This window comes from Pseudopipra pipra, chromosome 19 (assembly GCF_036250125.1).
Source record: "Pseudopipra pipra isolate bDixPip1 chromosome 19, bDixPip1.hap1, whole genome shotgun sequence".
Taxonomy (NCBI): Eukaryota; Metazoa; Chordata; class Aves; order Passeriformes; family Pipridae; genus Pseudopipra; species Pseudopipra pipra.
The window spans coordinates 524,927-551,520 of NC_087567.1; the positions used below are offsets into that span (position 1 = coordinate 524,927).

General features: G+C 44.3%; 1 protein-coding gene and 1 long non-coding RNA gene across 9 annotated transcripts in view; one reads left to right on the forward strand and one right to left on the reverse strand.

The window, feature by feature from the left end:
* Positions 1–570: 570 nt before the first annotated feature.
* The window catches only part of LOC135424400 (uncharacterized), a 35,278-nt gene continuing 9,254 nt past the window's right edge, over positions 571–26,594 (forward strand). The window contains exons 1-5 of one of the 8 annotated variants that reach the window (XR_010435192.1): positions 571–707; positions 5,365–5,489; positions 7,509–13,781; positions 23,019–23,236; positions 23,958–24,099. This is a non-coding gene — a long non-coding RNA (uncharacterized LOC135424400). Of the gene's footprint in view, positions 708–1,327; positions 1,365–4,943; positions 5,246–5,364; positions 5,490–7,508; positions 13,782–21,603; positions 21,706–23,018; positions 23,237–23,957; positions 24,100–26,594 lie in introns of those variants that run through there. The other 7 variants (XR_010435190.1, XR_010435188.1, XR_010435189.1 and 4 more) reach the window with 7 other exon arrangements.
* On the reverse strand, positions 6,443–25,711 carry LOC135424386 (myosin heavy chain, skeletal muscle, adult-like). The gene is made up of 39 exons (XM_064675578.1): positions 25,679–25,711; positions 23,944–24,184; positions 23,718–23,861; positions 23,470–23,626; positions 23,140–23,167; positions 22,927–23,041; positions 22,741–22,833; positions 22,186–22,249; positions 21,924–22,022; positions 21,732–21,835; positions 21,516–21,654; positions 20,777–20,895; positions 20,530–20,679; positions 19,578–19,748; positions 18,480–18,789; positions 18,286–18,371; positions 17,689–17,776; positions 17,473–17,590; positions 16,849–16,972; positions 16,627–16,763; positions 16,270–16,525; positions 15,066–15,308; positions 14,784–14,960; positions 14,554–14,699; positions 14,376–14,466; positions 13,899–14,288; positions 13,529–13,655; positions 13,313–13,431; positions 12,619–12,815; positions 12,084–12,267; positions 11,832–11,997; positions 11,544–11,668; positions 11,042–11,350; positions 8,518–8,721; positions 8,056–8,181; positions 7,792–7,962; positions 7,599–7,703; positions 7,358–7,453; positions 6,443–6,737 (listed from the first exon to the last, which is right to left on the reverse strand). Exons 2-39 carry the CDS (start codon positions 24,145–24,147, stop codon positions 6,582–6,584), a joined length of 5,838 nt encoding a protein of 1,945 aa, XP_064531648.1. The 5' UTR covers positions 24,148–24,184; positions 25,679–25,711; the 3' UTR covers positions 6,443–6,581.

Below are 26,594 nucleotides of genomic sequence, written 5' to 3' on the forward strand. Positions count from 1 at the left end.
CCCAAACTGGCCTTGAACACTGACAAGGTGGGGGCATCCACAGCCACCTTGGGCAAATGGTTCCAGTAGCATATAGACATATATACAGACATATATCGGTGCTTGAGACAAGACAGCTTTTAGAACCTTTTCTCACACTGCAACAGATTAGTCCCAATGAGGCAGCTAATAGGATCACTCTTCAGTGATATTTTTTGTCATTTTCAAGGTTAATATTGAAGCTGTCAGAAATATTTGTGCTGGACACTCAAACGAGCAGATAATATATCTGCTGTGCAATAAGCTGCATCAAAGAGTTCACAGACAGCGCAGACAAACATAGAAATATTTCCATTTGAGTTTTGTAGTTCTTTGAATTGTCTGATACATCGGATATTTTGTTAAAAAACATTCCCCCTGGGATTTGCAGCTTGGCAGTGTTGTTGTTCCTCTCAGTATCTTCCTCTCAGTTCCTCTCAGCCACACTCTCAGCATGAGCAGGGCATGCTGGAGGCATCAGTGCACCCTGTGGACTCCAATTAACTGCCTGACGTGGAATATTCAGGCTCTGTGGCAGCAGCATTTCTGCTGCCCTCTGTGTAAAACGAGAGCTCCCAGGAGTGTTAGCACATGCTGAAAAGAAATGCTGATGTTCTAATCTGCTAGAGCAAGACTTCTCGTCCTTACCCTTCTGTTAAGACATAGCTGGGTACTCGACCATGGCAATGGTAAGGACATACTTTGCTTATAAAAATCAATAAGAATCAGATCAGACTGAAGTAAAGTGTATTTCTTGCAGGCTGTTTGTGTGTCATACTGTGGCTGACATGATGTGTTGCCTGGCAAAGGAATGTGTTTTGGAGATCTATTAGGCATGCCTAAGGGAGAAATCTATGCTGACCCAGGAAAAAGAAGTAGTGGGAAACACGAACTGAAATCTGGAAGAAAGTTACTAATAATCATTAATGAGGGCCTTGAATGCATCCTCTGGGATGAAAAGCAGCTCAGGATGTTCATTGCATGGGCTATGAGAGATGTGAGCTAAAACTCCAAATCCACGGACCTAGAACACAAGCCCCAGGATAGTGCTATTGGTGAAATTTGAGGGGCAGGGGTTTTTTGTTTGTTTGGGGTTTTATTTGTTTATGTGTTTTCTTTTTGTTTTGGGTTTTGGGTTTTTTTGTGTGAATGTGTGGCTTTTCTCTCTTTAAGTCCTGTCCCTCTGTTCTTAGTGGTTGCTATGGTTGTGACCTTGCTTCAATTCACGGAAATCAAAGCAGTTACCTCTCCTGGTATGGAGTGTTGGAAGTTACGTTTTTGTAAAGGTGATGCTGTTCTTTTCCAACAGGGATTCCAAATGGCTTCCTGAAAAGCTTCAGTGACAGGTAATCTGCAGTTAAGGGGAAGGTGTCATTTCACTGAGCAGAGGAAGGTAGAAACTGTGAGCTGGGATGTTGGGATAAAGAGTTCTGGAAAGTGCATCACAGTTGTCTAATCATCCTCCTCCTACCAGAACAGCAAACATGAGAGGATAACACCTGAGTATTGTTTTAAAAAAAGATGAGGGTGATATGGATGATACTTTTTTCACCACACACTGAAGCTCCTGTGACATAGAAGATTAGTAGGGTGGAAAGACTGAGAAGCCAGTGGGAAGAAGAATAATGCCTGGAAATGTCTGTGATGTCGGAAAGCAAAGCAGAAATGACAGAAACCAGTGTTCGAAGTTTAGTATTAGAAAGAGAAGACAACCAGATTATGAGGTATGATTCATGTATAATAGAAATTCAAATATCTTTGGATGGCAGTATATTAGCTTAATTTTCAAGCCTGACCCTTTTGAGGCTATAAAAGGATGTTAGACAGACATTGCATCACTTTTGCAACAATCTTCTGTATGAAAAATCTCAAAAAATCATAGAATTGTAGAACAACTCAGGTTGGAAGGGACCAGATCATCTGGCCCAGACTTTCATGGCAAACGGAATTTAAGTGAGATTATCTAGCACCTGTTCAGTCACCTTGTGGAAACCTCCAGTGATGGAGACTGGCCTTAGGCCATCTATTTCTCTAAGAAGATTGTTCCAACGAATGTTTTTTCTGACCGTAATAATTTCTTTCATAAATCAAGAATAAACTTCTCCCAGTGTAACTTGCACCCACTACCCTTTGTCCTTGCCATGTGGCTCAGAGCTTCTGCCCTCATTGACACACCCTTTAAGTACTGGAAAACTGTGATGAGGGTATGCCCTGAGCCATTTCTTCTCCAGGGAGAAAAGAACTAACTCCTTCATTCTTTCCTCATAAGGCAGGTTCTCCAGTACTTAATCTTTGTGGTCTCCTTTAGACCCACTCCTCTGTCCATGTCTTTCTTGAACTACGGAGATCATAACAGGACACAGTAATGCACAAGAGGCCTGACAACTGTTGAGAGAGTGGGATAATCACTTCTTTAACTGTGCTAGTAATACATTATGGATACAGTCCAGGATCATATCTTCCTTCATTAAAATAAGAATTTTGATTCTTTGTTAGGTCCCACAGAGATTTTCGTTTGTATGTTGGAATATAATGTCATTGCTCTGCAGGACACTTATGCAAGTACTGTGCACAGGTTGGAGCTGTGAGGAGAAGGAGAAGGACTGTGACCTCACTGCTCTGTACTTCAGGATGTATGTCAAAGAGTTAACTGCTTGTAAAATAACATCTCATGAAGAGCTTGCTATGTTTTTACTCTCTTTGGTCTTCAAGGAGTGTCCCACACTCTATCTGCCCTTCCAGTCCCCACCAGCACTTCTGCTATCCCAAGGTGGCCCTAGTTCAGTGTTTTAAGCTGTTTCTTTCAACACCACTGCTCACAAGGACTTGGGGTGTGAGGATGCACCAGACACAACCTGCCTGCCCCTCCTTCGGTGCCAGGACAAAGCAGAGATTCAGAGAACAGATCTGTTTCTTGAGGCACTCTGTGACCCATCAAGACAGCCATTGTAGGGCAATGGGCATGAAATGGGTGAGTGGACAATGGGTTCACAAGAGCAGGGAGGATTCCCCTTCTGCAGACTGTAGGTACAGCTGCTACAGTCTCTCTCTGCATCCCTTTGTTCTTCTTATCACACCTCTGGCCAATGCAGCCACTGTTCAGTCCCTGGGAACAGCAGCTACTCACACTGTGACCCAGATACTTGAAGAGGGCTGATGTTGTAACTTGCAAACACTTTCTCAGATGATCAAAAGCAGCAGAATTGAAGTCCAGGGTCAGGTACCAACAGCCAAACGATGTTAAATTGATTGCTCTCTTCCTTTCTCTTTTTCTTTTTTCCTTCCTTCCATCTCCACTCTTTCTCCCCCCTCCTTCATCCAGTTCCTTGTTCCCCACCTCAATTTTTCTTTCCCAGTCTTGCTTTCTTTTTAATCTTTCTCAATCTCTTCCTCCCTTCCCCTCTTTTCTCTGTCTTTTTCTGCATTTCATTCTCTTTCTCAATTTCTTTCTCTCAGTTGCTCCTGACCCCCCTCATCCTCTTCTCTCCTCCTTCTCCCTCCTTTGTGTCTCTGTTCCTTTCCCTCTTTTGCTCTCTGGTCCCCTCCTTTTCTGTCACTGGGGAGGAAAGCCCTTTCTGGTCAAGGCACTGTTCCTGTGGCCTGAGGGCACGGACAGTGAGTACCTGGAGAACTGGAAAGCTGGATGTGGCATTATCAGCTCAGTTGGTGATAGCATGGTGATGGTTAATGCCCAGTTGTGGTTTTGATCCCTGTCTGGGCCATTCATTTAAGAGTTGGACTCAATGATCCTTGCAGATCCTTCCAGCTCAGAATATTCTGTGATTATTGTAAGGAACTTCTTTCTTAAGGTCAGAGGCACATTTTAGTGCCTCTTCTAAGATTGATGCCTCCTATCTTTCGTGGCCAAGCTGTTTAAGGTCAGAGAACTCCATAGCCCACATGAGGCAGCAGCTTTAGTGGAGCTCATCAGCTGCATCTGTTTTAAACCTTCTCTTAGAGATGTTCCTTTATGCCTGAAGTGGGCCCGTGTTTTTCCCAAGATCAGTTACCTGTGCATCAGCACATTTCAGGACACAAGCAGTCTGACTCCAGAAATAGTGTGTTGATGCAAAATGACTCCTGTTCTCCAGCTAAGGCAGCAAATCACAAAGTGAGGAGAAACTGGTTTTCCTTAACCCTCCCTTTAATATTCCACTCTGATTCCAAAAAGTCCTTAGCCAAGCTTTCCAGGATGGCTGGTGGCAAGGCCAGGTCAGCCCAGTGCAACGTGTGGGACTTCTCAGCCTTTCCCACACATGCCGTTTGAAGCAGATAATTGGCCCAAGGTGTTGTCATTTAAGGAACCTGCAATGTTACCTTTCATCAGTTAAGCATTTAGGAATAAATCCTCGGGCCATCAGGTGAGAGATGAGCCCCAACAGTTTCAAGCGCTCCAAGTGCATCATGATTTTTCCACAGTCAGACCACGCTGTTCATTTTGGAGGGTCATTATAACATTGTCCAAAGGGAGCAGGGATTTTCGGCATCAACTTGTGGTTCCCAAAGTTGTTGTGATATTTGCTAATCAGTCAGCAGGTTTAAAAAGGTAATGATGGAGCTGGAAATGCTTCTCCATATTTTCACTGAGCCACAGTTGCTATATGCTGATTTTTGAATAAAGCTTTTATGGTTGTTTGTTGATTTGTTTTTTTAAACAAATACGTGCTTTAGGACAAACGAAATCTCTTAGGAAGGATTTGTCTGGAAAGAAAGAATCCCACTTTTATTTCTTGGGACCATATGTGGGAAGGGAAAAGGAGAGCAGTGATTTCCTTTTTTGGTGCCCAGATCTCACTGTCACGGATACAGTTTTCACAGCTTCACACATAGATATGCTGTCTCTGAGGAGCATCACTTACAGTGACACAGGAGTCAACACAGGGCATCACCTTGTTTCTAAATATATTTAGTTGCTGCCCAGCAAACTGCTTCCATATTTAGTTATAACACTGGTGGATTCCTTGTGTGAATACCTCAGTGCATCTGGGAGGAGGAGGACCTCTCAGTCCTGAATGCTGTTGCTGCAAAACCACTGTGGTCAGTGCAAAAGGCTTCCTTTCTTCTGTCTCCTTCCCACCTCCCCTCCAACAGCTCCAGCTCCCTTCCCCAGCAGTTTCACGTCTCCTTGAAGTATTCCCTGGAAATGTAGCAATGTAGAGCTGTCCAGGAACCTTGAGGGACTCATAAGTGTCCCTGTAGTGTGAGAGAGCCAAGTCTCTGTACAATGGTAAAATGGGAAATGATATCTGCATGTAGAACCTGCCCTTGGCAGCTCTGTGATATGCCTGGGTCCAGTGCTGCCACAACAGCGGTTCCCTGTTTTAAGTCCTGCTTCTTACCTTGCAGGAAATAGCCTCTTGCTTAAGAATTCAGAGCAGCACACATTGTGTAGATGACTTGTTTCTTCTCTGTCCAGCCCTAATGTAGTCAGTGTCTACATTCCACTTACCATTGCTGCAGGAGTCAGACAGGTAGGACACAGTTTGGCATTATTATCTATGTGGTTTTTCCTCTGTAAAGTGTTAGGTTTTGTGGTATCTTTAAAGTGATAATGTTCTCAGTATTATTCCCACTTGCATGATCAAAACCAGTTCCTTTAGCTTTTTGTATCTATACATAACTTTTAATTGTTCCTTAGCACAAAAGCTTATATATTTCAATACTGGAAAACACTATACTGTACTGAAGCAGTTCCCAGCTCATTCTGGTGGCTCTATATGTTACATTGGTTGGGGTTTATCCTTTTGTTCACACTTCTACCAATCTGTTCAATAATCTCAATTTCATTTACAACAGAACATTCTGCATTAATATTGCCTATTCTAACAGAGAAAGTAAGAAACTGCAATGTCCTCTTACCAAAATAATACATTATTAGTTTTGTTTTGGAATTCATTGTTAACAACTTCTGCATGAAGCTACTAACAAGGCTGCCTGACCTTTAAATCTTCTCAGTAACAAGCCACTCTCTAGAGTTCCTGGCCTTCACCTGCCTTGTTCAAAGGGGACAGCACCTCAGTCTTTGCATTAAGTTCCTCCACAAGGACTCAGAGACATCCAGGTACTTCTGGGACAGTTTTTCTTAGGGGCAACTTACCTCTGAATACCACTTGCCCAAGTGGTAATGGGACCAGCAATGAGAACCTCTGAGTAATGCAGCCAGAAAGAGGCAAAAACATTTTTGCTGTGCCAAGACAGAAAAAGTACTTGTCCTGCCTTTGTCCTGGTTCTCTCCCAGTATGAAAATTAAATGAGTCTTATTCCCTCCTTGATAATGTATAAAGACACAGTGGAGAAATACTGGAGATGGGATAAGTAAAGCTCTGCGGCTACCCAAAGGTTAAAGTGAAACAAAATATTTAATTTGAAAATCCCCTGAACTTATGTAACTGGAGGATTGAATTGAAACAATCAAAAGCATTGATTCTGCTGTGTATGCAAAGGAATCTATATTTTTTATTCTCTACATTTTGACATGGTGATAAACACTTCTTGCAGAAGGAAATGACAGAGGGTTCACATTTTGTGCAGCCCTCAGGTCACTTTGCTGCCTCGTGACATCCTCACTCTTCCTCTCCTATCTTCTTCCCATGAAACTCCCGACTCTTGGCTCGGAGCTTGTTGACCTGTGACTCTGCAATATCAGCCCGTTCCTCGGCTTCCTCCAGCTCGTGCTGGATCTTGCGGAACTTGGAGAGGTTGACATTGGAGAGCTCCTCCTGTGTGGGGAGAGGGAGTTGGTGGTAAGGAGCCCAGGGCAGGGATTTCACTCCTCCTGCACCTCGGCCTTGTGGGGCTGCAGCTCTTCCCTGGGAGGAGGCACAAACCTCCATCCCCCTCCCACCACTGCTCACACGTCAGCTCACCCCAACCTCCTCATCCTCCCCTTCCCAGGACCCCTCTGGGAAAAGCATCACCAGGACTGTGTCATATGTGAGGAACAGCTTTGTCACTTGGATTTGTCACTTGTGCTCTTGTTCTCCCACTACTTGCTGCCTGATTATCAGTGTCACTTATCAGGCTGAGAAAGATCCTGAAGCATTCTGCTGCTGACTATTAGCAGAGATTCAGGAACTTCTCAGTGAGTGGATGTGGCCCCTGGGTTTGTTTGCTCTGATCTCCCATATGAAACAGGCTGTAGAACTTGCCTCAGTTCATCCCTGACTGCAAAGTGCCCAGGGCTCACCAAGGCCTCATGACACGACAGCAAAACAGCGAGGCCAAGGCTGTTGTGTCTTGGGAGTTTCTTTCAAGCCCCTTTCCTGGTGTTCAGCCTCATTCAGTGCCTGTGCTGCCTCAATGGAAGGTGGCCCTTGCCCATTCTTCCAGCAATACTTACAGCTTCCTCAGCCTGTCTCTTGTAGGATTTCACCTTCATTTGCAGCTTGTCCACCAGATCCTGCAGCCTGAGAATATTCTTCCTGTCTTCCTCAGACTAGAGGAGATGGTAAGGAGGAAGGAGAATGAATTCCTGGTTCTGCATCACACAGGGTTAGGAAATCCCCTTGGGGATGGTGTGTGCAAAATGAGACTTGCTGTGAGAAAACTCTGTCCAAGCCCAAGGAGGCCTCCAGCCTTACCTGGTAGGTGAGTTCCTTCACCCTCCTCTCGTACTTGCGCACACCCTTCACGGCTTCAGCGCTGCGCTTCTGCTCAGCATCAACCTCCCCTTCCAGCTCCCGCACCTGCAATGAGAAGCCCGTCCCTGCAGCTTCCCTGGGGGTGTCTCTCCAAGGGACGGGGTCACTCATGCACCAACACAGCCCTACTCACCCTGGCCTCCAGCTTCTGGATTTGCTTCTTGCCTCCCTTCAGGGCCAACTGCTCGGCCTCTTCCAGACGAAGCTGCAGGTCCTTCACTGTCTGGTCCAGGTTCTTCTTCATCCTCTCCAGGTGGGCACTGGTGTCCTGCTCCTTCTTCAGCTCTTCTGCCATCATGGCCGCCTGAGCAGAGCAAGAGGTCAAAGCCCTTGTGAGGCTGGAGACATTTTGGGGAGAATACATCCCCCATCAGCAATGAAAGGAGCCCCGACTCACATCTGTGATGGCCTTCTTGGCCTTCTCTTCAGCATTGCGGGCCTCCTGGATCGTATCCTCCATTTCGCTCTGAATCTGAGAAATGTCTGTCTCCAGCTTCTTCTTGGTGTTGATCAAGCTGGTGTTCTGTTGAACAATAAATATTTTGTCCAGTTAATTCCAAAAGAGAACACTTATTTTAGGAATGTATTGTTTCAATGTAATGTTATCTTCTACATATCTAATATTAAGATTCTCCTGATGCATCTTGTGAGGTCCTACACAGCTAGATAGCAGAGTTCTTAAAATTTGAAGAAGTCCTTCTGACTTCTGATGCAATCCTACTCATTTACCTATTTCTTCATAAAAGTTTACTAATTCTGGTTAAGGTGAAGTTTTTTTATCACAACTGTTGATTTAAGAATTTGCACAGCTGAATAAGGAAAAAAAGGCTCATGGGTTTTTGAATCTCATGAGTCTAACCTGAGTGTGGAGGAGCTGAACTCTCTCACTGGCATCCATCAGTTCCTGCTCAGCCACTTTCCTCGACCGCTCCGTCTGCTCCAGGGCTGCCCGTAGCTCCTCAATTTCAGCCTGCAGCAGGTTTGCTCTGCGCTCCACCATGGCCACCTGCTCCTTCAGGTCATCCTGGGTCCTGAGAGCGTCGTCCAAATGGATCTGGGTGTCCTGTAAGAGAGGAAAGAGAATTTAAAAGGCATCACAGCACTGTTGCAATTGCCACCAGTCCAGTAATTACTATGGTAGTACAATATATATAATTAAATATTTATATGAGGCATTATTGTCAGTAAATGCACAGTATTGAAGAATGTGAGCAGGAAGTTGATTCATGGTATTGTGCTCTGTTCCAGGCTGAGTGATAGCCCTGCCTAAATTTTAGGCTCTGCAAAGGGAAGGCAAGCCTGAATTCAAACTCTGACTGACAATACTTCCAATATAAAGGAAACTGGACCTTTGTTCCTGCTTGGGGCAGCAGAAAGAACTTTCCTTCATCCTCTGAAGTGCTGTTATGTAACAGATACTATGCTCTGGGGTTGAAAAATGAAGAGTACGTGAGTGACAGGATCCTACTATTCCGTGTAGGCTTTAATGATACTGAGATAAGGCAACTTATAACCATCAAAAGATGGCCCTCAGAGCAAAGGATACGAAGTACAGGTGGCAGAGTACTTTCCTCCAGTCAGAGGAAAGGGTTTAAGAAGGAGAAGAATGACTGAAAAGGTGAATGGGTGTTTATCTGGCTGTGTAGCTGATGCCATAATCAAGGTTTTGGCTTCTATGATCATGGGTATACCTTTGAGAAACTCTCTCTGTTGGGAGCTGATGAGATTCACCTGAGCAAGTAGGGCAGGAGGGTGTTCACCAGCAATCTAGCTAGAGCTTTAAACTAGTTAGGGAGAAGAGCCAGGGCCTGTTGATGCATTAGGAAGCAATAGGGAAATGTTCCAAAGGATTTAGGGTTCATTCCTCTAGAAAAGTGATAACTGAGGTGTCCTTATACCAATGCATGTAGCATGGGTAACAAATAGGAGGAGTTTGAAGCCCCTGTACATCTAGAAAACTCTGATCTAATTGCTGTCACTGGAGCCTGGTGGGACGAATCACATGGCTGGAGTGCTGCATCAATGGCTATAAAATGTTCAGAAGGGACAATGAAGGTACAAGGAAGGGGCAAGGAAGAAGGGGTGAGAAGGTGGTGTCTATGGATTGTTTGCACAGAGCTGTCTTTCAAAAAACAGTGATTTGTCAGGTTGATAGCTTATGAGTAAAAATTAGAGGCCAAGCCAACAAAGGAAACCTTGTGGCTGGTGATTACTATGAGGATCCTGACCTAGGGGAGACTTGTAACCAACTATCATAACTTCAAATATTGGAAGCATCATGTTTCCATGACCCAGTCCTGCTAGGAGACTTGAATCACTTTGACATCTGCTGGAAAAGCAGCACAGCAAGCTGTGAGCAGTCCAGGAGATTCCTGGAGTGTATGAAGGATAATATCTTCATCCAGGGGATAGGCTGCCCCACTGAAGAACTCTTACTGGGCCTGCTACTTACCGACACAAATGAACCAATTAGAGATGTCACAACTGGTGACAAACTTGGCTGTAGTGATCAACCCCTGGTGGTATTCATGATTTTGAGGGGTCTGGGCCAGTTGAAGAGTAAGGTCAAGACCCTGAATTTTAGGAGAGTGGACTTTCTGTTGTTTAAGGAATTACTGGGTGGAACCCTGTTGAGAAACTGCCCTCAAGAATAAAGAAGCAGAAAAGAGTTAAGAACATTTTTCTTAGAGTGCAAGAGCTCTAAATTGCCACTTGGAAGCAGTCAGGCAAGGAAGGCAGTAGAACAGAGTGGCTGAGCAAGGAGCTCCAGAACAAACTACAGTGTAAGAAGGAAAAGCATAGGCAGTACAACCAGGGACATATATCCTGAGAAGACTATAGAGATGTTGCCTGGATGTGTGGGGACAGGCTTACAAGAGCCAAGGCACAGTTTGATCTGAATTCCTGTTTTTTAAAGTTGAGTTACTCCCATTGAGTACTGTGGGCAATTCTGGGTCTTGCAATTAAGGAAATATATTATGAGACATAAATGCATTTAGAGGAAGGCAGCAAAGCAAGAGAAAGCGCTGGAAGTCATGTTATCTGAGGAGTGGCTGAGGACATGAGGGTTGTCTGGTTTGCAAAGAAGGCTGTTGAGAGGTGACCTCATTGCTCTACAGCTTTCTGAAGTGGGGCAGAACAGAGAGAGGTGCTGATCTCTTCTCCCTGATATCCAGTGACTGCATGTTGTGGATGTGCCACCACTGGAAGTGTTCAAGGTCAGATTGGATGGGCCTTTGAGCTGTCTGATCTAGTACAAGGTGTTCTTGCCCACAGCAGAGGGGCTGGACTAGATGAACATTGTGGGTCTCCTTCAACCCAAACCATTCGATAAATCAATGATTCTATGAGATTCCTATATGCACATCCTTAGCTTAACATACCTTGAGCACAGCCTGTGTGTTTCTCAGGTTCTTTTGTGCCTCGGCAGCCACACGGTTGGCATGGCTGAGCTGGATCTCCATTTCATTCAGGTCTCCCTCCATCTTCTTCTTCAGCCTCAGGGCTTCATTCCTGCTCCTGATCTCAGCATCCAGGGTGCTTTGCATGGACTCCACAATTCTGAGGTGGTTTCTCTTCAGCTGGTCAATCTCCTCATCTTTCTCTGCTATCTTCCTGTCAATCTCAGACTTCACCTGGTTGAGCTCCAGCTGCAGGCGCAGGATCTTCCCCTCTTCATGTTCCAGAGAGGCCTGGACAAGTGGACACAAACATGGGGAACACTGATAAACCTACTGCTTGCTTTCTAGGGAATTAGAGAATATTCCAGGAAATCTCAGCTGGCTGCCCTCCACAGCCAGAACAGAGCAGAAGCAAGGCCTTTTTAGCATTGTTTCTGCCTTGCTCACACATTTAGTGCAGACAGCAATGATTCTGGCCAGGTACCTCAGCTTCCTCCAGAGCAGCCTGGATTTCAGATTTCTCCTGCTCAACTTGCTTCTTGACTTTCTCCAGCTCATGAATTGCCTTTCCTCCCTCCGCAATCTGCTCCGTGAGGTCGGAAATCTCCTCTGTGGGAACAAAGAAAAAAGGCTTGCTCAGGCCCAGAGCAGAATGGGAAGGGCCCTGTCCCACCAGGGTGACAGGCATCTTTGCAGAGCTGCAGGCACAGACCCCGCAGCAATGCTCAGCTGGTGAGAAAGCCCATCCCAGAGCAGAGGGCCAGGGACTTACGCTGCAAGTTCTTGTTCTCCCGCTTCATTGTTTCCAGGTGGTCCAAGGACTCCTCATAGGCATTCTTCATCTTAAACAGCTCCGTGCTGAGGGAGCGGGACTCCTTCTGGGAGGCCTCCAGCTCAGCCTGCGTTTCCTCATACTTCTGCTTCCATTCTGCCAGGATCTGAAGAGAAATGGGGCGTGAGTAGGGATGTGGCCATCCCGGGGGGAGGCTCTGCCCAGGAGTCCCAGGGCTGGAGCCCAAAAGACCTTGTCAAAGTTCTTCTGCTTCTTGTCCAGAGCAGCGCAGGCAGCATTGGATCGCTCCACATCAATCATCAGGTCCTCCACTTCATTCTGCAGCCTCTGCTTTGTCTTTTCCAGGGAGGCACATTTGGCATTGACAGCTTCGACGTGTTCCTCTGCATCCTGCAGGCGCTGTGCCAGCTTCTTCCTGGGAGGAGATGAGCACAGTGGCAGCTTAGAGCTTAGAAGGGAGTCAGTTCTGCACTACCATGAGAGGGCAGTTGGCCACTTTGGAGGGTTTGAGCTGAGCACTTTTCACAGATCCTAAAGGATCTGTCCTTTCTGTGTGCATTAGGCCTGTCTTTGCACTTCTAGCCCTAAAGCCTATGCCTTCCCTTCCAATATACACTTTTTTCCTCCTCCCCTCTATCTGCTTTGCACACAAAGACAGTATATCCCTGCCTTCATCCCAGCCCTGTCTCAGCCCACTCAGAGACTCCCATTTCCCTTGACCGCTCTCAGTCTTCTGCAGTCATTTCTCATCCCACTCCCCACGTACTTGGCCTCCTCGAGCTCCTCCGTGCGCTGAATCGCGTCCGTCTCGTATTTGGTTCTCCACTGGGCCACTTCGCTGTTGGCCTTGGACAGGGCGCGCTGCAGCTCCCCCTTGGCTTCCTGCTCCTCCTCATATTGTTCCCGGAGCAAGTCACAGTCGTGGCGAGCGGACTGCAGGGCGTGGGCCAGGGCGTTCTTGGCCTGCAGCAACAAGAGTATTGAGTCACGGACCAGAAATATCCTGGGAAATCGGACTGAGTATTAATTGGACACTGTATTATTCTTCTGTGCAAAATGACAATGGGGACTGACAAAGAGAATATTGGATAAATTCTAGGGAGAAGCTAACATGAGAAGAGAAGCACTGAATTACCTAAATGTTTTTTTCCCCTGTCTCATCATGATAGCTCAGTAGTCATTTAAGTATCTGAAGCACCTTTTAGAGAGGAGGGATCTAATGGCAATATCCTGGGAAATCTCTTCCGATGAATTAATTTCACACTGCAAACAAGAATGCTCAAAGACTGTTTGCAATGAAGGGCAGATGGAAGCCTGGAGGACTAAATCCACTAATCACACTCGCTGCAGAAATGAAAACATTCCCCCAGTATGCCTTGTGCTAAGCATATCCTGCCCCCAATAGGCAGTGTGAAGTTATGAGTTTTTTCAGTTGCCAGCTATAGGAAATCAGAAATTACCTTAATTTCTTCCTCTAGGTGTCTCTTGAGTTCCTCAATCTGTTGGGTGAAAGCCTGTTTGCCTCTTGACAGCTGAGAAATCAGAGCATCTTTCTCCTCCACCTGGCGTGAATATTCACCTGGGAAAGCACATGAAAAGGAGGCACTCTGATCGTTATTTGTGACTCAAACAAGCTGTTTTAGGAGTCCCACCACACACAGGGGAGTCTCTCTCACCTGACTCTGTCTGCAGACGAGCTCTTTGAGCATTGAGGTCATTGATCATGCGCTGATGCTCTTCTTCCTTTGTCTTAATCTCACTCAGCTGGTCTTCCAGGGTGCGGCACATCTTCTCCAGATTTGCCTGTGGAGGTCACAGAGAATGAAAGAAGATTAGGATCTAGACGCCTTCTTATTCGGAAGAGCAGGACTCTAAGCAGAAAAACATGAACAGACTTGCAAGGTCTGGACTGTTCCTTGGTGTTAGAAGGTAAGAAACACAGCTCCATAGAGAGACAGGGAGTTAGATGGTAACCAGGCCATAATTTGAAAAGACGTATTTCAATGGAATTAATTTCCAAGTGGTTTTCAGTCTATTTTTCCATACCTTGGCTTTGGAGACAGACTCCATGTTACTGGCCAAGTCATCAATCTCCATCTTGAGCTCGCTCTTCTCCTTCTCCAGCTTCTGCTTGACGCGCTGCAGGTTGTCGATCTGCTCCCCCAGCTCAGCTGTGCTGTCCGCGTGCTTCTTGCGCAGGGCGGCAGCCGTGGCTTCGTGCTGCAGCGTGGCCTCTTCGAGGTCCCGGCGCATCTTCTGGAATTCTGCCTCCCGCTTCTTGTTCATCTCCACCTGAGCTGCCGTCGCCCCTCCTGCTTCTTCCAGGCGCTCGCTGATCTCCTCCAGCTCCCTGGACAGGTCAGCCCGATGCTTCTCTGCTTTAGCGCGAGAGGTTCGCTCGGCCTCGATTTCCTCCTCCAGTTCCTCAATACGGGCCTGGAGAACACGAGGGACCCTTCACACCCGTGCCCTCCTCCTCCCTGAGCCGAGCCTGGGGCAGGCAGGGGAAGGGCAGACACTTGCCTGCAGCTCCTTGATCTTCTTCTGTAGTTGCATGCCCAGGGCTTGTTCATCCTCGGTTTTGCTCTGGATCTGGCTGATTTCAAAGTCTTTCCTTTGGGCAAAGCAAAGTGGGTTACAGCTCAAAGGAAGAAGACAAGAGCTGCAGCCCAGCACTGAGGTGCCCCAGGGCCACACTCACTTCTTCAGTTTCTCATCCAGCTGCTGCTTATCATTCTCCAGATCCATGATGCTGTCCTGGGCCAGCTTCAGGTCTCCTTCCAGTTTCCTCTTGGCTCTCTCCAGGTCCATGCGCAGTTTCTTCTCTTGCTCCAGGGACCCTTCCAGCTACACAGAACAAGGCCATGAGTGCTCCACCAGCCAGCTCAAACTCCATACCTGTCTGTTCCTGCTGTGTGTCCGTGGGCTTACATCGTCCACTTGCTGCTCCAGCTTGGTCTTGGCTTTGGTCAGTGTATTGACTTTGTCCTCCTCTGCCTGCAGGTCATCCAGGGTCTGCTGATGGGCCTCTTGGAGGGCTTTCTTCTCTTTTGTCAGCTTGGCGATGGTCTCGTCCAAGGCTGCCATCTCCTCTGTGAGGTTTTTCACCTTTAGGAAGAAGGGAGCAAGTGTAAATCAAGGAAGTAGATACAGAAGTCCTGGAAGAGCACGAGGCTCTTTTCTGGAGCGTGGGTGAGATTTTCTGCCTCATACCTTGTTTTCAGTGGCATGCTTTTCCTTCTCCACCTTGGCCAGTGTTAGCTCAAGGTCATCAATATCTTTCTTCAGCTCTGAACATTCATCCTCCAGTTTCCTCTTCTTGGCTGTCAGCTCAGCATTGATTTCCTCCTCATCCTCAGCCCTTTCAGTCACTTCTTTAACTTTGGCTTCCAGCTGGATTTTGGTTTTGATGAGTTGGTCACACCTTTCCTCAGCATCAGCCAAAGCATCAGCTTCCTTGTGAAAAAATACAGGAAGGATTATTTAATGCTGAAGGAACAGATGTGCATTTCTAAGACCTTTGGGATTATTTTTTGGAAAAAGTTACTGTGCAGTTATATTACAAATTACAAATCTAGAATAAGATTTTCATAAATTTTATTTTTTTTCAGAGCTTTAGATTCATCAGTGCAGCCCTGTGTAGGTACCTTGCATTTCACCTTATTTATTTCGTGTGTATTATAAAGTCACTTAGATTCAGTTTTCCTTTTCTCTTTAGAAAGTGATTGTTTATTATGATGTACTATATTCAAATTTATGTGGAAGTACTGAGAAATGTAAATTACTCTACCGTTGAGGAAATACTTGAAACTTGAATTAGTAGCTTTACACCCAGGTATTGCTGTTAGTGGACACTAGAATAAAATTCATCTTTCCTCAAAATAGACATTTCAACTCATGGGTGTTGCCAAAATGTTGTACATCATTCTGAGAGGCCAAATGGCTTTAGAGACAAACACAGTGCTTCTGTTTTAAATTCTAATGGGCATCTGTGTCTTCTGGGAGCAGTAGGTTCAGGAGCTGAGGTGAGGTCTACTGTAAGAAATGCCACTCAGCTCTTCACTTTTACAACTGAGTTAAGGCAGAGTAGGAGGTCAATCAAATCACTATCCCTATTCCTCTAAATACACTACAGCGACCATAACGAGCCTTTATATCATGAACTCACACAGGACACATTATAAGTAGGTATTAAGAGTGAAAACTCATTCTTTAGATTAAACTCCACTTTGCAGTAGTGAGACTGAATGGGGAAAGAATGTGGTCTGAATTTTACATTTGGTTATCTGGTATTAGGCTTAAAATATTTTATAAGAAAGCTTAGTATGCAGTTTGAGATTCCTATAGTAGGAAAGAAGAGTTAGATCTTATTTATTTATTTCCCCTATAAAGAAAGGTATAGAAAAATGTTACTCACAGCCTGCACTTGGAGCTGCAGGTCATTTTTCTCCTGCACCAGTTTCACCATTTTCTCCTCCAGCTCCTTCCGCTTTGCCTCAGACTTTGCAAGCTCTTCCTTAGTTTTCTCAAACTCCTCCTTCATGTTGGCCATCTCCTTCTCAGACTCTGCACTCTTCAGCAAGGGCTTGATCTTGAAGAACAGCTTCATCCAGGGCCAGTGTTTGACGTTCATGAATGCACGAATGTTGTACTGGATGCAGAAGATGGACTCTCTGGAGCATAATTCAGATGTGCAATGAGTATTTTCAGTTTGAAAAGTGTCAACACTTTCCCCCAACCACAGTGAGTTTAACTGAAGACGAGGAATGTGTACCTTCTCTCCACCATTCTCTGGTACTCCACCCTCATCAGGAAGCCTCTGCATCTGGCCTGTGTGCGGGTGATGAGCTGTGCCAGCTTCTCATCCCTCATCTCCTCCAGGAGCCCCAGCAGCCCAGCTTTGAAGAACACCTTAGAGAGGGAATGTTGCAGCACATCACTGTCAGGCTGGGCAAAGCACAGGCACGGAGTGAGTGAAGGAATGGGGAGTTTGTACCTTGGTGTGTCCAAATTTGTACTGGGTGTGGTCCACATCGATTGAGCCAAGGAGCTTCTCGGAAGCCTTCTTGCTGTCGATGAACTGTCCCTCTGGGATGGCACTGGCATTAAGCACCTTGTATCTGTGAAAAGAGGAAGAGAAGGCTATTTTTTCCCAACCAACACACAGGAGCCACTAAACCCCGCCAGCTCATATATAGCTATTTTTGACAACAAACTGTGTGCATGGCCAGTCTTCGCGAGCGAAGATTTGGGAAAGGTCATTACCCTTCGAGCCTGTGCAGTGGATTTTTTAGGCGAGACACAGTGTGTGCTGAACTGAGCCCACCCTTTAATCCTGAGGTTCATCTGCTGGGGCCGAGCAAGCTTGGACAGTGGCAGCGAGGTCCTCAGGATGTAGGTTTGTTTAGAGTGACCTTCTCTTAGATGGATGGCCTTACAGGGCTGACGAGCTCCATCTGCCCGGGGGAGTTTTTCCCTGACTGGGAATTGAACCCAGGTCGCAGTGGTGAGAGTGCTGCAACCTAACCACTAGACCACCAGGGGCCCCACAACAAACTGAATGGACCTATGAATGGACCAACAACACTTCTAATGATGCTGAGAAGTGCAGTGCTCTTACCTCTGTTTGAAGTCAGCATAGAGGACTCTGCTGGGGAACCCTTTCCTGCAAATCCTGATCCCTTCCAACACGCCGTTACAGCGCAGCTGGTGCAGCACCAGCTCGTGCTCCATGGCACCTGAGCAAGGCAGAGCAGAGCACAAAGGAGTGGCACAGATTCCAGTGTGGAGGGGAATGGATGTCAGAGCAAACCCTCTTCGTACTTGAGCATCTTACCGGGTGTTTTGGTCTCATTGGGGATGATACAGCGCACAAAATGGGGGTGAGTGCTCCGCAGATTGGTCATCAGCTTGTTTAAGTTCTCCTGTGGGAACACATGATCACATGCTGCAGCTTAGATTAAAGAAATTTGCTTCTGCATGCTTTGTACCTAGATGCCAAGGAACTAATTTAATGGATCTTAGGAAAAAGAAGCTTTCAAATTCAAAATTTAGATTTAAATAAATCTTCTATATACTTTTCATTAAAAAATATTCTCATAAAGGAGTTTGAAATTTTTCACCTTATTTTGGAGGAAGTAAAATAATACTCTATAAATATTTTATGACAAGCCTTTTGGAGATTAATACTTACATTACATGCCAGATTCTGAAAAATGTTTTTCAAAAAGAATGTGAGTGAACTCCTATTAGAAAGTCAGAGGATCAAATGAAGACTGGATCCTAAATTTGAACAGAAAACTACTAGAAAAAAGCACTTCATACTTATTATTGTTCTTCATTCAAGAAATGTCAGAAGGAGAACCCAAGTGTATATAGCTCAGATTTGACACTCTGTTCATTTCACTTTATAGACAATGAATTCATCCTTTACCCGGAAAAGAGCTGAGACAGTCTGGAAAGAAGAACCCTTCTTCTTGCCACCCTTCTTTCCACCACCAGCACCAGCACCACTAGCCTCTTAAAAAAAAAAAAAAAGAAAAAAAAAAAAGAAGAATTTTTCAATATATTTTTTTTTATTGCATCTTTAAGTATCACAAAGCTTGAAAAAGAAAATAAAAAAATAACCTGTTTCTGCTCCACCATAGGAAGCAAAAAGTAAAGCCAGGGTCTTGACAGATGATTTCTGGTACAGCCCAATGACAGTTTCATTCAGGGGGTCCTTGTTCTTCTCCAGCCACCCAGTGATGTTGTAGTCCACTGTGCCAGCGTAGTGCACCAGGGAGAAGTGGGCCTCAGCCTTGCCTTTGGCAGGTTTGGGCTTCTGGAAGTTGCTGGACTTGCCCAGGTGCTGGTCATAGAGCTTGTTCTTGAAAGAGGTGTCAGTTGCCTTGGGGAACATGCACTCCTCTTCCAGGATGGAGAAGATGCCCATGGGCTGGAAGATAGTTCAATAAAAAAGAGAGACTGCCTGTAGAATAACATGACTATGACTTGGTTTCAAAAGGAAGATAGTAAAAGACAGTAAGCTGAGAAACAAACTTTGCCATTAAGAACATTTCTTTCTGAAAAGTGAGTTTAAAAGATTCACCTGCTTGACTCATACTTTGTCACAGTGATTTAGGAATGGTTTTTATTCCAGAAACCATGTTAAAGATCAGGAGGAGAAAAAATATATTGAAAAATAGTTTTTACAAATGTGAACTATTTTGCATATTTATTATGCATTGCATATTTACTTCTGCTTTTGAACTTTCAATCAATTCTCTAAATTATATGGTACTACAAAAAATCTCAGTTTCTTGCTCTCAGACATCAGGCATTGATCGTGTTGGCCTGTCCTTACTTGCTATGGACAGGCTAAGGACTTGCTATGGACTTGCTAAGGACCTTAATGGTCCTTACTTTGCTATGAACCATATAGGAAAAAAATGTATTGTTCAGATAACTTTATTCCAGAATCTTAAGAAAATATTTTCATGTTACTGTAGGAGCTGCTCTGTGTTTTTGAAGATAATATCCTTTAATCAAGCAAATGGAGATACCTTCCATATAGAGAATGTGAAAGAATTACTTCTACACTTTTCTCTGGACTTTGTAATATCTATTATGCATAATTGGCAACAGATAAAGACATATTTCAACAACTAAAACTAAGAAACTAACAGGGGAAGCTTAAAATAATGTGTTCCTGAAAATGCAAGACATTTACAAGTCAAAATGTACCTTCTCAATGAGCTCAATGCAGGCAGCCAGGTCCATCCCAAAGTCAATGAATGTCCATTCAATTCCCTCCTTCTTGTACTCCTCCTGCTCCAGCACGAACATGTGGTGGTTGAAGAACTGTTGCAGTTTCTCATTGGTGAAGTTGATGCACAACTGCTCCAGGCTGTTGAACTGTACGGTGGAAAAACCCCAAAACAACCAATCCTCGTCATCATGCACAGTTCTTGATCATGCCTTTATCAATCTTCTCAGTTAAAACACAACTGTATTATCACAACCACACCATAACTGGATCTATATGCAGTTTCACAAAGAAATACCTACATAATGAAAATGAGGGTTTATTTCAGAGCAGATATTCCTAGTGAATCTACTAAAAATCATAAAATACTTTGGCAATTTTTTATTCAGCCAAAAAGGTGTGCTCTGCAGACAAGGTGTGCTCTTGTCTCCAAATTTAAAAACTTGATCTCTCTGGTTAACATTCCTTGGTTCTTAAAACAATTTACACATCTTTAACCTGTTATTAGCTCAGTTGGTTAGAGCATGGTGCTAATAACACCCAGGTCATGGATTTGATCCCCATATGGGCCATTAGCTTCAGTGCTGGACTCAATGATCTTTGTGGGTGCCTTCCAACTCAGAATACTCTGTGATTCTGTGATATATTTGTCAATGGGTCTCCTAATTCTGCTCTAGAAGCTCTTCTACAAAATTATCGTAATTATGTTGGTTTATTTAAGCTCTAAAGTTAAGCTCAAATTGTTATATCATAATGCATCAAATTCTTTTGAGGATTTTGCTCTCTGCTATAAAGGAAAATGATGGGATTTTTTTCCCCATAAAGTTGCAAATGAGTAGCATGTTAAGCCTTCAGAGGAACATCGCTTGCGAGTCCTCGGATATAACAATCTCTCCCTGCAAGTGTAGTCCTCAAAACTGGAATCCTTACATCAAAGATCTCGAAGCCAGCAATGTCCAGCACACCAATGAAGTACTGCCTGGGCTGCTTCGTGTCCAGCTGTTGGTTGATGCGAACAACCATCCACAGGAACATCTTCTCATAGACAGCCTTTGCCAGGGCACCCACTGAATTGTTCACCTAAAGCACAGAGAAAGGTTTGGAGGTTACTACACACAGCAGAGGAGAATCAACACCAACCATCAAAGCATGTTCCAGATTATTCTATTTTTCCTACCTGCTGCACTGTTTGGCCCTTGGTCACGTATTCATTCCCCACCTTGACTCGGGGGTAGCAGAGGGCCTTGAGCAGGTCTGCTGAGTTCAGACCCATCAGGTAGGCAGCCTTGTCAGCAACTAAGTAGAAGGACAAGAAGATAGAAAAATTAAGACTACTGTGACATGCAGCACTTTGAGTGATGAACCCTTTGCAAAACAGCTGCAATATCAAATGTCCCTGTGACCAAATTCTGCTTACTGGATCTCAGAGGAGCCATGACATAATTATTAAAAAAAAAATCTTTATTTTGAAACTTAAAAAGTCTTAAAAGAAGCATCTAGAAGCAATGTATTTATTAAAATTCATACTAGTATTCATTAGCAATTTTACCCTAGATAATAAGTGGTTTATGAAGTAGAAGTCCTAATACTGAACATAATCCCTCCATTTTCTTTTAAGATCAACCTGAAAGAAGTTTTTTAAAAATCTTTCCCTTCTCAGTGGGTTTGAACACACTGAGCAGGCTGTGCTAACTCAGAGTGGTAGCTCAGGAGAGATTTATGGGCATATATGCAATTGATATTGCAGATAATGATTAGGCAGTAATCAAAAAAAGGCTTTATTTTAGATGGCAGTTTCATGTCTATATACTATTTCACTTAAACACATCTGTACCGTTTTCTTTCTCCATCTTCCAGTTATTGAATTACTATTGCTACTTCTATTCTAATAGGTCAGCCAAAGATTTTGCTGATACCTTCAGTGCCATCAGGCTCTGCCTGCTCCTCACGCTGCTTCTGCTTGAACTTTAGGTTCCCGTAGTGCATGACAGCCCCTGTCAGCTTGTAGATGGCTGTTTTCTCATCAGCACTGAAGCCCAGGATGTCAATGGCACTCTGCACCAGGAACAGTAAAATAAAAGCTTTGTCTTGGAGAGATGACAATAGGTAAAATGTTCTTAATTGGTACTCACATCTGTGGCCATGAGCTCCTCCTGGTCATTAATGCTGGGAACAGTGATCTCACCTTGACTCACAAATTGATAGTCATATGGGTTGGTGGTGATGAGGAGCATGTCTGAAAGTAAGAGGGGATATACAGGCTTATTTTAGTCAAGCAACTAACGGTGTTCAGCAGTCTTCCTCCAGTTATTAATTCTTCCTACCAATTAGCTCTGGCTTCTTGTTGGACATGATCTGATAAAAGATGTGGTAGCTTCTTTCCGCCTTGAGCTGGAAAGTGACTCTGGACTTCTCCAGCAGATCTGGAGAAAAAATTTTAGTTAGAAAAAAGAAGAAACAGGAAAAAAAAAAGAAAGTAAAAAGAAGATGGGAAGAAAAACAGGGAAGGCAGGAGAGATATTTGGATGAAAAGAAGTTTTATGGATAGACAGGTGAGTAGATGGATTGTTCAGGAAAGTGTCTTACATGTTTCAATATCTGCAGAAGCCAGTTTTCCTGTGGCACCAAAATGAATTCTGATGAATTTGCCCTTTAAAGGAATTAAAGTGTCTTAGGATTTACAACATAAAAAATATCACTGAAATGAAGAGTTCTTCCATTTATTCCACGGGGCACAAGATTTCTACTTAGAGACATTCCACTATTAACATAAAGTTGTCTTTTTCATTTTTGACCAAAAAATAATCAACAGTGGCAGAACTGTATTTTGTGTAGGTTGAATGTACAAATGTAAAGGAATGTGTGGGTTTCATTAGAGAAACTATTCTAACGATATGCTGCACGCAGAGAGCAGTTGCCTTAATGATACAAAACCAGCAATTTAAGTAGTTCAGCTGGTTAAATCTGTATTGCTAATAAACAATTTCACTTGTGGTTAAATAAAGTTGAGATAAAGCTACTATATTAAATTAGAAACTCTCTCCCATTCCTTCCTTCCTTCCTTCCTGAACAACAGAAAAGGATAACTGACATAAACTTCTATTTCCTATGTTTGAGGAATCATTTTGTTAAGCAACTCACAAAGCGCGAGGAGTTGTCGTTCCTCACGGTCTTGGCGTTTCCAAAGGCCTCCAGCAGTGGGTTGGCACTGATGATTTGATCCTCAAGCGTTCCCTGCAGGGGGAAAATTATTGATGGTTATCCTTTCCAAAAATCATGTCAGGAACAGAGGAAAGCATTGGTGCCAGCATGTGTCTATTAATTTACCTGCATTTTGCCTGATGTCTGTTCCTCCTTCTTCTTGTCCCCGCTGGCTGCAATTGTTGCAAAGTACTGGATGACACGCTTTGTGTTCACAGTCTTCCCGGCACCAGATTCTCCGCTGTCAGAGCAAGGAGAGAAGCAGAGAGCGTGTGGTCAGGCAGGAGGGGCCCTGGCCCTGGGCAGCCCCTCAGGGACCCGAGCAGGGGGTGTACGTACGTGATCAGGATGGACTGGTTCTCCCGATCTGGGGAAGAGGCAGAAATACAGTACTTAAAACTCAATGAACAACAGAGAAAGAATGAAACATGCTTAGGTAAGTTAAATGTTTTGCCTTATGTCAGATTGACTTAAACAAAGAAACAAACACCCAAAACACATCACTGTGTGCAGAGGTGTCTTTCCTTTATAAGAATAGAAACAATGTTATGAAGATAGCAAACCCCACAATATGAATTGTGTTTTAGAACCATGAAAGCTTTAAAAAGTCCCTTCATATTTCTGAGAATTTAATGGTCCAAGCTCTCTGAGACAGACAGAGCCACTCACCAGTCAGCATGAACTGATAGGCGTTGTCAGAGATGGAGAAGATGTGTGGAGGGGCCTCCTGGCGCTTCTTGCCTCGGTAGGCCAACACCACCTCCGGATTGTACACGGGCAGCCACTTGTAGGGGTTGACAGTGACGCAGAAGAGACCCGAGTAGGTCTGCGAGGAAGGGACACAGCACGTTGGCTTCCCCTGGGCCTGGCAGAGCAGTTCCTCCAGCTGCCCAAAGGAAGCTGCTGCTGCCACTTACGTAGATCATCCAGGCTGCGTAACGCTCTTTGAGGTTGTACAGCACAGCGGGTTCGTGGAGGTGGGTCATCATAGCCATGTCCTCAATTTTGTCATACTTGGGAGGGTTCATGGAGTAGATCTGATCATCCTTCACAGTCAGGGTCTGTCAGAGGACATGCATGGATGTCAGCTAAGAACCCAGAGCGGGAAGAAAATGTTGTCCTTCAGGCTTGTTTTTCACTCACCTCTCCCTTTTCAGTCTTGACAGTGACTTTCCCTGATTCCCTGCTCTGGATTGTCCCTTTCACAAAGGATTCCTTTGCGTGTACCACAAAGACAGATGACTTGGCATCGAAAGGCTTGTTCTGAGCCTCGATTCTCTCCTTCTCTGACTTCCGGAGGTAAGGAGCTGCCTCCCCAAAAATGGCCATCTCGGAATCCGAAGACATGGCTGCACTTTGTGGAGAGGCTTGTCAGCAGAGAACACTGTGGAAGAGCAGATATATTGCTCAATTTTGTCAAAAATAGGCACTTTTTAGTAGAATAAAAGATGTGGGGGGAAAGAAACTATATTGATACCCTTAATAGCCTTTTGGAAGGAATTGCATATTTTTGCTTTGGTGGATTTCAACAGTTATGGAAAATGTGAAAATTATATTCTGGGAAATTATTTGGCTTGTGCTGAAATCACATTTAAAATAATCCATAACTTAGTATTCGGTATTCAGGGACTGTACTGTGTAATAAAGGACCTCAAAAATCCTTTCAACTGCTTAGGCATTCCTAAAATTATTTTGAAATTATTATAATGCTATTTCCTCCCAAGTGATACTAATTCACAAAGCTTAGAATGCTTATACTCCACTGTTTGGAATATCATACTGAAAACTCAAGCTTCTCAGTGGCTTAGTTTCAGTATTTAAAACATTTGTATAATTGTATTAAAAATACAATTTTTTGCTAATTTTATTGACTTCTTGAATCCAGGCATAAATTGCAACAATACCAAAAGAAGAGCAATACCTTTTCAGACCACACTGAAATAGCTCCTTTTCTAGTACTTCCTTTTGCTTTTTAAAACACAAAGTATACAACACAAAGTTTCAAAGCTCAAATCAGGAATTTAAAAATAAGGAATTTTAAAGCCAGTATTAATTTCTCTGAACTGTTTTTTTCTTCCTCCTGTCCTTCCCCCTCACTCTGAGAAAAAAAAAAACCCACAAACAGTAGGCAGCTTAGGAAAACATTTGCATATCTCTTTCTATATGGAGTTAGGTACCTGATATTTACACAATAATATTGTGCTACATTTGTACTAAAATGAGAGAATAACAGGATAATTCTTTATTTGTGTCTAGAGGAACAGGTAGTGGCTTCCAGAAGAGGAGAGCTGCAGCTTCCATTTTTTGAGGCAGAGACCAGGCAGAGCAGCACAGGGGACAAATAGCAGTGCTGTGTTTTACACAGGTGACAATCAGATCTTGGTTGCTCACATTACAGCTCTTTCTACTCTTACTGCTTTAGTGATTCCATGGCAAATTTTGGACAAAACATCACATTAATTCACATGTTCTGAGACAAAATATTGAATTTTACACTTTTCCTACGGTGTTCTTCTTGGTCAAATTCTACTGCTGCACCAGCAATAGATGGGAAGGCAGTGCACCTCACTGCCTGCTAGGGGAGTTAAGCAGAAGTAAAGAATATCCCCATGGGGATTTCCTGGTCTGCCATGAGTAGTCAGAGACTTCAAACACAGCCACCTTAAGAATGGACCAGATGATCTTCTGAGGTCCCTTACAACCTGGGCTGTTCTATGATTCAATGATTCCCTTGAAAACCTTACCAGTCTTAGGCACCCACCATCCTCTACTGTTGACTACTTGAAAATATAGGGTGAAACTATGACCATTCACTCAGCCAAACAGAAACCCCACCCTCTGTCTCTGCCCTCTAAGAGTCAGTAAATCAGGTTCTTACCTCCTGTGACACCAGATGGGTGGCTTGCAGGCTGGCAGCTGGTCAGTGCTGTAAAACAGAAATTGCAGTTCCCTCATTGCTGCTGCACAGAAATCCAGAGTGAAAACGTGCAGATGCCGTGAGAGCAGGTTTATAATGGAGTCTCCTCCTGGACACAGACACTGGAAGCAGCAGGAATGTTGTGGCACATAAGGGCACCATCCCTTCCTGCCAGCCTGCAGACCCCCCTCACCTACCTTGGAGCTTTCCCTGGAGCCAGGGCAGACGTGTCGCGGGGACGTTTTATACGATCTCATCTGCAGATGCTACAGATGCCTCCTCTTTCTTCGGTCAAAACATTTTTGGCAAGCATTCTTTGGCTAAGCATTGTCTGGCAAACTGAACTAAGGGCATAATTGTCATTTGACATGACTAGATATAATTAGAAAATTTTGATGTCTTACTGACTATATGAATACAGCTCCTATAAATAATGTGACAAGGGTGTTAAGGAGGGAATCCGGACAAGTCAAAGCACTTAGAGAACTTGGATTCAGGACTTATGGATTCTATTGCTGGCTTTCCCACCGACTCACTGTATGACCCTGGGTGGATTGCTTGGTATGTCTGTGCCTCAGCTATCCCAGCTGTACAATAGGAATGTCAGCTTTTAGCTTCCCCTGTTGATGGTGTGAAGCTTGTAAGAAATGCCTAAGAGCAACACATTAGGCAGGCTACTAAGAGGGAAGTATTACTAAAAGTATTTGACAGATGTGCTGGTAAGATCCTGAAAGTAAGGGAGTAATCTGGGTCCTGCAGTGTGATAGTGCTGGTGACTGAGAGTCACATGCATGGCAAGATGGGACAAGGGACAAAGATTTGGTCACAGAAGTAGGAGGGTGGGGTGTAGCTGAGCTACTGGGCTGGGTCTCAGAGA